The 13,187-nt window shown below is 39.6% G+C and overlaps 1 protein-coding gene and 1 pseudogene across 1 annotated transcript; both read left to right on the forward strand.

Annotated features, from left to right (window-relative positions):
- Positions 1 to 1,546: 1,546 nt before the first annotated feature.
- Positions 1,547 to 4,556, forward strand: LOC148836994 (extracellular calcium-sensing receptor pseudogene; annotated as a pseudogene).
- Positions 4,557 to 5,784: 1,228 nt separating this feature from the next.
- LOC148836995 (extracellular calcium-sensing receptor-like) lies at positions 5,785 to 10,431 on the forward strand. The gene is made up of 6 exons (XM_088913785.1): positions 5,785 to 5,999; positions 6,454 to 6,745; positions 7,100 to 7,915; positions 8,172 to 8,399; positions 8,586 to 8,709; positions 9,521 to 10,431. The coding sequence occupies exons 1-6, from the start codon at positions 5,785 to 5,787 to the stop codon at positions 10,429 to 10,431; spliced, it is 2,586 nt and encodes an 861-aa protein (XP_088769911.1).
- Positions 10,432 to 13,187: the final 2,756 nt, after the last annotated feature.

Here is a 13,187-nt window from a genome sequence, read left to right on the forward strand (position 1 = left end):
GGCTGGGAGGAAACTGAAAGCTCTTGGCTATCGGAGCTATTTTTTTTAAACTGACCGCCGTGAAAAATTGGGTCTGATTGGTTTAAATTGCTGTCTTTCATTGTGCTCTCAACCATTCACAGCGCTGGTGGAAAGGACTTCCTCTGAGAAGCTCTGGCTAGGTTGTAGCTGTGGGTTATTGATATAGCCGGTGATTGCCAATCAGATTCATATCAGCGTTGATCAGTTCAGCCCTGGAAGCTGATTTAGGTATTTCTTCACTGCCTAACACAGCAACAAAGATAATAGCAGTGCTAAGAGGCTTTCCATAGTAATTGCAACAGCTTTTACACCTTTTTATTTTATTAAATATTTTTAATAACTTTTCTTGGTATGTGAGCAGTATCATTCCAGAGCCTGTTTTCACAAATATTTCTGTATTTGTTTTATATTTGTTCCGTTTTTTATACAAGATAGTGGACACATGGGGCGTGGCCTACAACCTTTTTCAGCTGTGAGACAGAGACACAACTTGAAAAACTGATCTTTGAAAACAGAAAGACATACAGTACATGGGAAGTTATAATATCCACACTATGGATAGGCTGGACCTTCTAAAAGACAGTGCTTCCAGAAAAAAAAATATCTAAGCTCTTTTAGTTCTTTATCCTTGTTGTTATTCAGAGCCTTAAATCTCTGAAGTTCTGCCCTCTTGCACCAGTTGGCTAATGAATTAGGTTTGAAATGTCAAGTCTTGAAGGAATAGAGTTGCCCACCAACCCACCCACAGCTTGTTTCTGTTCCAGTCTGATTTTTTGTGTAGGTGTTTTTTTAAATCTTTTCTGGGACCTGCTTCAGCCCTGCATAGCGTGCGATAGCATAGCATATGCATAGCCCTGTGATTTGACACGATCATGGATCAAGCCATTGCAGATTCTGGCTTGAGTCCACAAAGGCTACATAGTTTATAATACCCTGCAGCTCACAACTGGCAACCCACTGAAGCTCAGCAGGTGTGAGCCTGGTCAGGACCTGGATGGGAGACCTCCTGGGAAAAACCTGGGTGCTGCTGGAAGTGGTGTTAATGGGGCCAGCAGGGGGCACTCACCCTGCGGTCTGTGTGGGTCCTAATACCCCCAGTATAGTGATGGGGGCACTGTACTCTAACTGGCTTCATCACTCTGTTCTCCTCCCCACTGAGAGCTGGTGTGTGGTGAGCATGCTGGTACTGGTACAAGTACTGGTGCACTATGGGTGCCGTCACATCATCCAGGTGGGGCTGCACATTGGTGATGGTGGAGGGCATCCCCATTACCTGTAAAGCACTTTGAGTGGAGTGTCCAGAAAAGCACTATTTAAGTTTAAGAAATCATTAATTATTATTATAAGTAGAAGCGACATCTGTAAGTAAAGAGAACCTATGGAACTCAGTGTTAAGACTACAAAAACTGAACATAAACTAGCTAACAACAAGTATGTGAGGTGCTCTTGTTTCAAAGTGAGGAGAAAAACATCCACAAAGACATTGCTTGAGCAGGCCCAGCTGCTACTAGTCAGTTAAAAAGGAATGGAGGGTAAATTTGGCAAAATTTATTCTCCTTTTAGGCAGCATTGCAGAAACATTAAGGTCACGAATCCCAGATCAGGGAAATAGGGACAAAAAAAAATTCTTAATGTACGCCAGTCCTTTTTTAAGTAGTAAATAGCTAAATAGCATCATTCTAAAATTAAATTCATCTGAGCTATTAATGTGAAGAGTACCACATGTTTCTTAAAGCTGAAACTGCTTAATATTTAGTACAATAAATACAATTAATTATGACTATTCTAGACTTTTGAAAGACTTTCAGACCTATCCCACATTAGATGCTTGGAAATCAGCTCAAAATGCAGATTTTGAGATAAGTACAATGAAGAAATTAGTAAATTCCTCAACCTTAGTTGACCTTAAAGTAGAAAAGGATACAAATTTATATCAACTGTTGTCAAATATTTCCATTAAGAATAACTTTCTATTTAAATTCTACATACGAGTGTGTGGAAGAATATAAATATACTTCTGATTGTGTGGGTGAATGCAAAGTGTATTCAAATATAAAGTGTCATACTTCTAATTCCTCACTCTTCTAATCCAACCAGAGAGCAGTGTGTGCTGAAGGAAATCGAGTTCCTTTCATTTCATGAGATTTTGGGGATTTCCTTGACAACAATCTCAGTATGTTGAGCATGTATTTCAGCTGCAGTTTTAGCTGTGTTCATTTACTACAGGAACACCCCAGTTGTAAGAGCCAACAATTCTGAACTGAGCTTCCTGCTGCTGCTTTCTCTAATACTCTGCTTCCTCTGCTCATTGCTGTTTATTTTTCAGCCACTACACCTCACCTGTATGCTGAGACATGTTGTGTTTGGAATCAGTTTTGTCTTGTGCATATCTTGCATTCTTGTGAAAACCATTGTTGTCATCATGGCCTTCAGAGCCACACTGCCAGACAATAATGTCATGAAGTGGTTTGGTGCTGCTCAGCAGAGAGGCACTGTTTTTGTCTTTACTGTCATCCAGGCTCTGATCTGTATCATATGGCTGAGTGTGCCTTTTAAAAACACACAGTATCAAAACTCAAAAATCATTTTTGAGTGTTACATTGGCTCAATAACTGGATTTAGTTTCCTGCTGGGGTACATAGGCTTGCTAGCCAGTGTCTGCTTTCTGCTGGCTTTCCTTGCAAGGAACCTGCCTGATAACTTCAATGAAGCCAAGTTCATCACTTTCAGCATGCTCATCTTCTGTGCAGTTTGGATCGCTTTCATACCAGCTTATGTCAGTTCTCCTGGGAAATACTCGGACGCTGTGGAGATTTTTGCCATCTTGGCTTCAAGCTTCGGTCTCCTCATTGCGATATTTGCACCAAAATGTTACATCATTCTGCTTCATCCAGAGAAAAATACCAAGAAAGCTCTTATGGGAAGAGCAGGCCTGAAGTGATAAGTACATAATTATAGGTTCTATATTGTTACTGTACAGAGCAGAGCAGCTACTAAGAACTGAAGGAAGTTTTTATATTTGCAGAGTTCAGGTAAAGTGCTGTTAGAATTTTTTATTCCATTCTGAAAAGTGAATTGAGCAAGAGAACCACCTTACCTTGATCTAATATTGTTAGTATGCTAACTGATATTTGCAATATAACAATGGGTCATTAAATTTATGCAAATAGAGGCTCGTTTTACTTTCATCTTTTAATTTCACTTTAAAATATTTTGTAAATTTTACTGTATGCAATGTCATTGCTATTATTGGATTTAGATTCCAGATTTCCAACAACTTATTTTCAGGAATATACCCATCTTTGTTAATGTGGTCTGTGCTTTACACATTTAATGTAACTGCAAAGTGGTTTATAAGTATAAAAAGGAAACTTTCATATGGATAACATAGTGATTCTACTTGGCTACTGATCTTATTTGCTTTTTAAACTCTCATCACTAAAATGACATTTCATGACAAAAAGCATTTAAAAATTTGCCATTCAAAATGAAGACTACACATTAAACTTTTGTTGCAAAAGAAACATTAAATGAAAATGATCACTTAAGTAAAATTAATTATATATATAATAAAAGTAATGATTTAAAATCCCTTTAAATAAGTGGTCAAATGGCTTGATCTTATTTAAACTTATTTCAAGTTTCATCACAGTGTTTGTTTTCTGATTAAATTCTTTTCTCTAGCCAAAATAACCAAAACAAAAACCTGAGTCCTATTGTTAAAATCTTTCATAGAAACCTTTCCTCCAACTATACAACAGGCTGAATTAATTCCCAACCTCTAAAGAATAATAATAGTTTAATTCCTTCTCACATCTCTCTCACACTCTCTTCAACAATCACTTCTTTTCCAAGAGCCAACCCCCCTCTGCTAATTCTGGGTTATACCAGCTGTCTCTGGTACAGGTGTATTCAAGCGAGGTCCATCAATCTCAGTTTCACCGAGTGACCACGCCTAATTCTTCTCAACCGGTGGAATGGCATCACCTTACAGAAGCCTCCCAGGGACACCTCACCTGAACCCACCTCACAGAAGCCCTCTCACAGACTCACTATAAAGTGATCTTTCTGTCTAGGGCTTGCAGCTGCATCTCTAATTACACTGATATTGTCACTGCCTTAACTATTTTGAATGAAGCGTTAGCTCAGAGACTTGTGACCTTATGGAGTGAAGACAACTATGCATACATTAAAATATCAGGTTTATTGAAAAGTTTTTAAAATAGAAACTTTTTATGAGACTCACTGCAATATTTTTCTGTTTTGCAGTTGCGCAGCTTGTTAGTGTGAGTATAATTGTTTTGAGTGTAACAGTTAGCTCAGGGACCTGTGCTCTTTAATTGCTGCGTGTCATTGACTTGAGAGGTGAGGCAGCCCGGGAGCTCATGGAGAGGAGAGAAACTGAACGGAGAGGCTGTGATGAAGCAGCGATGAGCTGTGGTGCTCTGACTCCAGGAGAGCACAGTCCTCAGGGGCTTCAGTCCTCCACGCCCAGCTGTGAGCTACAGGAGCAGCAGGAGAGGAGCCAGGAGTGAGACCTCCTGCAGCTGGCTGCCACCTTCAGGCAGCTGTGGAGAGAGAATGAGGGCCGATGAGCTCTGGAATCCCACTGCAGGGAACAGGTCAGTGAGGAAGCAGGTCCTGGAAGTGCTGTGCTCACCAGCTTGCCTGCTGCAGAGCCAGGAGGAAACACTGCCTCTTAACTGAGGGTCCCCACTCTGTTACTCAGGACACCCCTTCTTTACTGTGCCTCTTAACTGAGGGTCCCCACTCTGCTACTCAGGACACCCCTTCTTTACTGTGCCTCTTAACTGAGGGTCCCCACTCTGTTACTCAGGACACCCCTTCTTTACTGTGCCTCTTAACTGAGGGTCCCCACTCTGCTACTCAGGACACCCCTTCTTAACTGTGCCTCTTAACTGAGGGTCCCCACTCTGTTACTCAGGACACCCCTTCTTTACTGTGCCTCTTAACTGAGGGTCCCCACTCTGTTACTCAGGACACCCCTTCTTTACTGTGTGAACTTGTCTGTGTTACAGCTGTTCCTGATCTCCACTAGGGGCCCCTTCCTTTCTTCTCTTTGCATTCAAAAACCCACTTTTTACCATTTGACTTTTGTTTCCATACAAACTAAATCTTGTCCTCTATGTCCTATAAACTGAAAAGCTAGCTTTTAGCTAATAAGTAATATATGTAAAAGTTATTATAGCAAATTATTGTACCCCTCACTATACAATTTATACACTGATTTGTATTTGACAGAAATGGAAAACATTTTTTATACCATGTAATTTGTTTATTTCTTTAGTTGACTTTTTTTCCACAGATGTTTTGAATTTAAAATAAAAACCTAATTTTGAAATAGTTTGTAGTTATTTAAAAAGCCTCAATTATATATGCCAACAGTTTCAATTAAATACAGTACTTTCGTCAATTAATTATCTCTGTATTTTAAATGGTAAAATATAAACAACAATAAGTACTTTAATGAAAAAAGCATTAAGAGAGAATGTAGCTGACAATTTTGTGGTTTGTTTTACAAACTGTTTCATACAGTAATAGAGAGTGCTGTCCTACTAAATTTTCACTGTGGCCAATGAGCAGGTGGGTACACAAATTACTTGGTGGCGTATTGTGTTTCTTTTAGATACACAGTTCTGAAACAGGGATGTGATGTCATACACGTTTCCCCAGAGAGTCAGACATTGTCTATATAGCCATGATTTTGGTCATCGTAACAAGGCACCTTTTAGTTCTGAAACGATGCAGTTCAGTCTTTTTGTTGTTGTATCTTTGGTGTTAGCGGAGCTGTCAGATACTGATGTTGTGCCCACATGCAGGCTCAGAGAAGAATTTGGCTTGTATGGGCTGTATAAAGAAGGGGATATCATTTTGGGTGGGATATTTGAAATCCATTTTATAACAGTGTATCCTGAACTGTCTTTTACTGCTAAGCCAGAGCCATTGAGCTGTGAGCGGTAAGTGAATATATTGTACTGCTTCTTAATGATAAGTCAGGGAGAAAATGCAACTGAATGAAACAATATAATTTATCTGTGTTATGAAAAGCCTAGGCAATGCATTATCTTCTTTTGAGGGAATTTAGCTAATACAAGTCATTGTATTATCATGCTCTTCATGATAGTCATGCTATTTTAAACATACAGTACTGTAAACCTAACAACAGTTCCAGTACATATGGTGCAATTAATCTGATTGATCACATAACTATAATATTTCATTTTGCATTATTGTTTCTAAGTCTTTTTTATTTAAAAGCCACATTTATGTTTTTTTTATTTCGAGTTAAAATCAATTTATACGTATAATCTAATTATACGAAGATCTTGTAGACAACATACTTTAAGACCATGAAAGCAGAACATGTGCATTGTTGTATTGCATTTAGATAATAATTGTGTCTGTTACCAGTTTTGATATTGCAGGATTTCAGTATGCACAGACCATGGCTTTTGCCATTGAGGAAATAAACAGAGACCCTGCTCTTCTCCCTAACATCACACTGGGATACAGGCTGTATAGCAATTGTCAGAATTTAGAGATGGCTCTTCGGGCAGCAACAGCTCTGATCAGCGGAGAGGATGATTCTGTCACTGACTACAGCTGTACAGGGACCCCCCCTGTCTTAGCCATTGTTGGGGATTCTGCATCAACACATTCTATCGCCATATCAAGAACACTGGGCCTCTTCCGGATTCCAATGGTACAGTAAAGCAAAGATCAGGATAGTAGTTCTGGTTACCCTATGAAATATTACTCAGTACTAATATGTTCTTACTTACATGCTAATTTGCAATATGTATGTGTATACTATGAAATAGTTTCATTTTAGTTCACTGTTCTTATTATACTTGTTCATACCATAACTGTAACATTTTATTTCTGTTTTAACATTTTTATTTGTACTGCTATATACTTCATGTACTGTACTTTAGTTAGTACAGGATGATGATGTTAAAAAAGCAATAGATCCATCTGTATGTCACAATTCATGAACTGTGTATCTGAAATTGATTTCAATGCTTCTTAAACAATACTTTTGTCCCTTCATTTGCAGGTCAGTTATTATGCCACCTGCTCATGTCTAAGCAACAGAAAGGAGTTTCCCTCTTTCTTCAGGACTATTCCCAGTGATACGTTCCAGGTCAAAGCCATGGTTCAGATATTCAGGCATTATGGGTGGACTTGGGTTGGTGTAATTGTGAGCAATGATGACTATGGGCTGTATGCTTTGAAGATCTTTACAGAGGAGGTTAATAGATTTGGCTGCATAGCTTTCACAGAAATTCTTCCTCTCATCAACAACAAGGCTGAGATTCTTAAGATTGTGAAAACCATCAGAGAGTCAACGGCCAAAGTTATTGTTGTGTTTTCAACAGGAGCCTATATGATTCCTTTGGCTGAAGAAATTGTTCAGCAAAAAATCAGAGGCAGGCAGTGGATTGCTAGTGAAGCCTGGACTGCCTCCCCTGTCTTCCATACTAAGGAGTTACTGCCTTATTTAGGTGGGACTATAGGAATTGCAGTTCGTAGAGGAGAAGTCCCAGGGCTGGAAAAATATCTCCTTCAGATTCGCCCTGTGTTTGACTCCAGGAACAATTTAATCAAACTGTTATGGGAAACAATGTTTGATTGCAAATTCCAAGACAAAGGAAACAATCACAATTTTTCAAAAATTTGCACAGGTTCAGAAGACATTGAAAAAACCAAAACTGCTTACAGTGATGTTTCAGAAATGAGGGGATCCTACAACGTGTATAAAGCAGTGTACGCCTTGGCACACACCCTGCACAATCTGATGTCCTGTGAGCCTGGAAAAGGGCCCTTTCAGAATAACTCGTGTGCAGACATCACAACTGTGCAGCCCTGGCAGGTGAGATACTGTATGTTATAAACTAACAGACAATTGTGATTAAAAACTGCAAGAAACGTTATGTTTGGGATGTGTCTTAATTACTTAGAATCAAATATATACAAATATAAATATAATATATGCCAGTCTAACATATATTCATGTTTTTAAATTAGTTGCACTACTTAATCAGATAAGTGCTGCAGAAACCAACTGAACTATTTTGTGATTAACTCATTCATTTAATAACAAAAGAATTTGTTTATATTTCTCCCAGCTGCTGCACTACCTGGCGAGAGTGAACTTCACTACTCACTATGGAGACAGGGTGTCCTTTGATGAGAACGGAGATGCTCTTGCAATCTATGATGTGATGAACTGGCAGAGGGCCGATGATGGGGCTGTGAAAACAGTAACAATCGGTCTGTTTGATGAATCAGCTCCTGCTGGACAAGAGCTCACTCTGAATGAAGACAAAATCTTCTGGAACTTTGAATCTAATAGTGTAAGTCAATCAGTGTGATTTTTTTTTGTACTCACACAATTCAATTAATTAATTATGTTTTGTCAGTGCATGGACTTAATTGTTCAAATGTGGATCTCATTCTTTGTCTCTCCTGAAATATCTTGTTACATGGGTAAATGTGCAAATCTTAAAAAGATGGATGATGCAAACATTGTTCTTTCCCAGCCTCCCAGGTCTGTGTGCAGTGAAAGCTGTCAGCCTGGCACCAGGAAGGCAACCAGGAAAGGGGAGCCCCTCTGCTGTTTCGACTGTGTGCCTTGTGCAGAGGGAGAGATCAGCAACCACACAGGTGGGAAAACGGTATTAATTTAATATAAATTAATATTTAAATATGAACTAAAGTTTATATTCTCTGCTGCTAGAGAGAAGAAATATTAATTTTGTCAAACACCAAGTTCCAGTGTGTATGAGATCCACATATCAGAACTTTTGTTGATTTGTGGACAGTTCCAAGTATAGGAAAATGCCTTTTTGCTGTCTTAACATCCCAGAAAAAACACAGACTGAAAGTGGAAATATTAACAATATTTAAAATAGTGTTTTCTTATCTATTAATAATGTAGAATATTACAGATTTTATCTACTTTTGTTACTTTGTAGTTTTTTCTCAGATCTTAAAAGACAGGCTCCATCTATATTTCAGAGTTATGAGCTGAATAGGAATGTGATCTTTTTTAGAATATAGTGCGTAGACACATAAAGAGAGCTTTGACTGAAATTTTTTGGCCTTTTTCTTTGCTGTTTCCTGAACTGTGCTCCTGGGATTCTGATAGTACTGTCAGTCATGTATAATTGTTGTTTTCTGTATATCTATCATGGGAGCACTTGAACTCTAGCACAGCAGCCATAAAATAAAATACCAATAAATGAATTAAGGCTTGCAGATCAACAGGCTTCTTTTTACCCATCACTGAGTCTACAGGTTTTCTGTGAACAGATATACAGCATTCTCTTTGTAAACACTATATATGCTATATATATACACTACAGGTAGTGAACATATTGGACCTACTTCACACTTTATTTTGTATTCTCTTTGTACGTATATACTATATAATCTCTGTATTTCATAATGAGATAACTGGATCTTTTTCTTACAGATTCAATTGAATGTTTCAAATGCCCCCCAGAATATTGGTCAAACCCAAGCAGAGATGAGTGTGTGCTGAAGAAAGTCGAATTTCTTTCATATGAAGAGACTTTGGGAATCTCTTTGACAACAGTCTCAGTGCTTGGGGCATTTTTTTCAACTGTGGTTTTAGCTGTGTTCATTTACTACAGGAACACTCCTATTGTAAGAGCCAACAATTCTGAACTGAGCTTCCTGCTGCTGCTTTCTCTAATACTCTGCTTCCTCTGCTCATTGCTGTTTATTGGTCAGCCACTACACCTCACCTGTATGCTGAGACATGTGGTGTTTGGAATCAGTTTTGTCTTGTGCATATCTTGCATTCTTGTGAAAACCATTGTTGTCATCATGGCCTTCAGAGCCACACTGCCAGACAATAATGTCATGAAGTGGTTTGGTGCTGCACAACAGAGAGGCACTGTGTTTGTCTTTACTGTCATCCAGGCTCTGATCTGTATCATATGGCTGAGTACAGCATCCCCTGTGCCTTTTAAAAACACACAGTATCAAAACTCAAAAATCATTTTTGAGTGTAACATTGGATCAGTAACTGGGTTTATTTGTCTGCTGGGATACATAGGCTTGCTAGCCAGTGTCTGCTTTCTGCTGGCTTTCCTTGCAAGGAACCTGCCTGATAACTTCAATGAAGCCAAGTTCATCACTTTCAGCATGCTCATCTTCTGTGCAGTTTGGATCGCTTTCATACCAACGTATGTCAGCTCTCCTGGGAAATACTCAGATACTGTGGAGATTTTTGCCATTTTAGCTTCAAGCTTTGGTCTCCTCATTGCGATATTTGCACCAAAATGCTACATTATTGTGCTTCGTCCCGAGAAAAATACCAAGAAAGCCCTTATGGGGAGAGCAGCTACTAAGAAGTGAAGGTACTTTTTTTGCTGCTGAGCTCAGCATAAATCATTTACAGATCTGAGATCAGCCGTTGTGATTTGTCATTCTTTGCTCTGTAAGGTGAGTATTTACGAGCAGTAGAGATACATTTCCTAGACACACCTTTTAAGTTTACTGACTAATCTATTTCTTATTCTGAAACTTTACCTCATATCAACACCAGCCAAACAATTTGATCTTGAGCATGAAATGGCATTTGTTCTTGTTGTGTTGACAGTTCTGAAATCAATAGTCTGCAATGCCACAGTGTCCAGGTATAGATTGAAGAAGAGGGAAGTTTTGCTTTTTTGTAGTGTATTTAAAAAAACAAAGAATTTAAGGCAAATGTCTATTAAGTTATACTAAACATGAAATCACTATATATATGTGTGTGTATATTTTTAGAGAAAAAAAGCAAAAACATTTTGGATATTGATTAATGTTTTTAGCATCATTTGTGTTCACTTTGTGTAGTGCTGAATAAACAATGTATAAGCTCCTTACTGAGGGAACTAACTGGACAAAGATTTTGAGGTGCCTTACTTGTTGAATGTCAAGCATAATTACAAAACTAAATGTTATTAAACATAACAGAAAGAAACCAGTATAGTTTTCTTATCAAGAGAATAATACCTTTGTGCCATTGGTGAAAAGGAAGCAAAACTGTCACGTTCGTAAACCCCTCCTCTTAAGGACGCTCCAGCCCTTCTTTGTTTTCCACTCATCACCCGCACCTGCTCCCTGTTCCAACTCCCTTTCAGTTCTCCTTAAAAGCCAGGCGCTCACTCTATCCGGGCTCTGCTCTGGTTTCCACACCAGGCGAGTCCGGGACCTGGAAGCGCCTGGTCCCGTTAAGGTTTTATTTTCTGTTTCTGTTCCTGTTCCAATCTGGTTCCCGTTTTTAAATTTTGTTTGTCTTGGATGGACTGCCTGGTTTTGGACTTTTGTCTTCGTTTGGATTCCCCCTTGGATTTTCTCCTGGATTGTTTGCCTCAGCCACGCCTCCCCCGAACACCAGTGCACCAAGGACACGCCCCCTGTTTTCATCCCCGTGTCCTGCAGGACTTTATCCCCCCCGTGTTTCTTCACTTTTCCCTGGATCTTGTCGTCCGCACAGGGTCCGGAAAGAACTGTTCCTTACAAAAACTCTCTACGTTCATTCCCCTTCTGGGGTTTTCATGGCTTTATCTATAGATTGTGCCCTGAGAATGTGACAGTTATGCAGTGGGTGCCCTACTTCCCAGGCTAAGCCTCACTGATCTTAGGGATAATTTGGGATGACAAATGATATGTAGGGATCAGAGAGTAGTGATCAGGCACAACTGTAAAAGTGGCATAGGACAGATACTGATGTAATCCTCAGTGCAAAGCCCGGACCACAGAGTCACAGCCAAGATTGCTTCCAACAGTGGTGAGGCATGCTTCTAGACTATCACAGTAAATCCCCTGTTGATCCACCTTGTTGGTGACAATGGTTAATAAAATAAGTTAATTTACCTTTGTCATATCTGTTCAATAAAACCAGTGCTCTTCATTTTACTGATACTTTGTTAATTTCTCACACTTTTAACTGATGGGTCGCTGTTGTTGCTCAGTGGATTTGCTCAAGTTATTTGCCTGCCTGCCTTGTAAAAGAGTACATGTTTATATAGTGCGATATAAATATAATCATAATATAGATTGCAACCTAAATAAAGAGGTCATTTTCTAAAACATTATTTCAGTGCTTTGTATGAATTTCTTAAATGTATGGTTTCTGCACAATGCTTGTAAACTTTGTTGTGTTCTCAACATACTGAGGAGTAATGAAGTACAGGACACACTCACATGACAGAGTGCTGTTATTACCGACTGTGAGCATGCTTTGGTGTGCATTATTCTTTGCACGTGCACCAGATTAAATTGCTTCGAAGTTAATCGATTTCTCACAATGCCATTGTTTTAAAATAAGATCATTTTAATTGGCCATATACAATTTCTTGAATTAGGAATTTGTCTTTTCCCATACCCCACCCTGCTCTCTGTGAGACACACAGACAGGGAGAGAAGCTGGGGGTCAGAGCGCAGGGTCAGCCATTTATACCGCGCTCCTGGAGCAGCTGGGGTGAAGGGCCTTGCTGCTGGAAGTGGTGCTAGTGGGGCCAGCAGGGGGCGCTCACCCTGCAGTCTGTGTCGGTCCTAATACCCCAGTATAGTGATGGGGGCACTGTACTCTAAAAAGGCACCGTCCTTCAGATGAGACATAAAACCAAGGTCCTGACTCTCTGTGGTCATTAGAAATCCCAGGGCATTTCTTGACAAGAGTAGGGGTGTTACCCTGGTTTCCTGGCCAAATTTCCCCCTGGCCTATACTAATCATGGCCTCCTAATAATCCCCATCTCTGAACTGGCTTCATCACTCTGTTCTCCTCCCCACCGAGAGCTGGTGTGTGGTGAGCGTACTGGTGCACTATGGCTGCCGTCGCATCATCCAGGTGGGGCTGCACACTGGTGGTGGTGGAGGGGATCCCCATTACCTGTAAAGCTCAGTGTTAAGACTACAAAAACTGAACATAAACTAGCTAACAACAAGTACGTGAGGTGCTCTTGTTTCAAAGTGAGGAGAAAAACATCCACAAAGACATTGCTCGAGCAGGCCCAGCTACTACTAGTCAGTTAAAAAGGAATTTTGGCAAAAATAGTTTCTCCTTTTAGGCAGCATTGCAGAAACATTAAGGTCACGAATCCCAGATCAGGGAAATAGGGGCAAA

Source organism: Atractosteus spatula, chromosome 4 (genome assembly GCF_055471065.1).
Source record: "Atractosteus spatula isolate fAtrSpa1 chromosome 4, fAtrSpa1.hap1, whole genome shotgun sequence".
NCBI lineage: Eukaryota > Metazoa > Chordata > Actinopteri > Semionotiformes > Lepisosteidae > Atractosteus > Atractosteus spatula.

Bases quoted from the DNA above. Each gene is read 5' to 3' on its own strand.
- LOC148836995 (XM_088913785.1), top strand. From the start codon at position 5,785: ATGCAGTTCAGTCTTTTTGTTGTTGTATCTTTGGTGTTAGCGGAGCTG. The intron at 6,000-6,453 runs GTAAGTGAATAT...GTCTGTTACCAG, and splicing joins GAGCCATTGAGCTGTGAGCG to TTTTGATATTGCAGGATTTC. The intron at 8,400-8,585 runs GTAAGTCAATCA...GTTCTTTCCCAG, and splicing joins GGAACTTTGAATCTAATAGT to CCTCCCAGGTCTGTGTGCAG.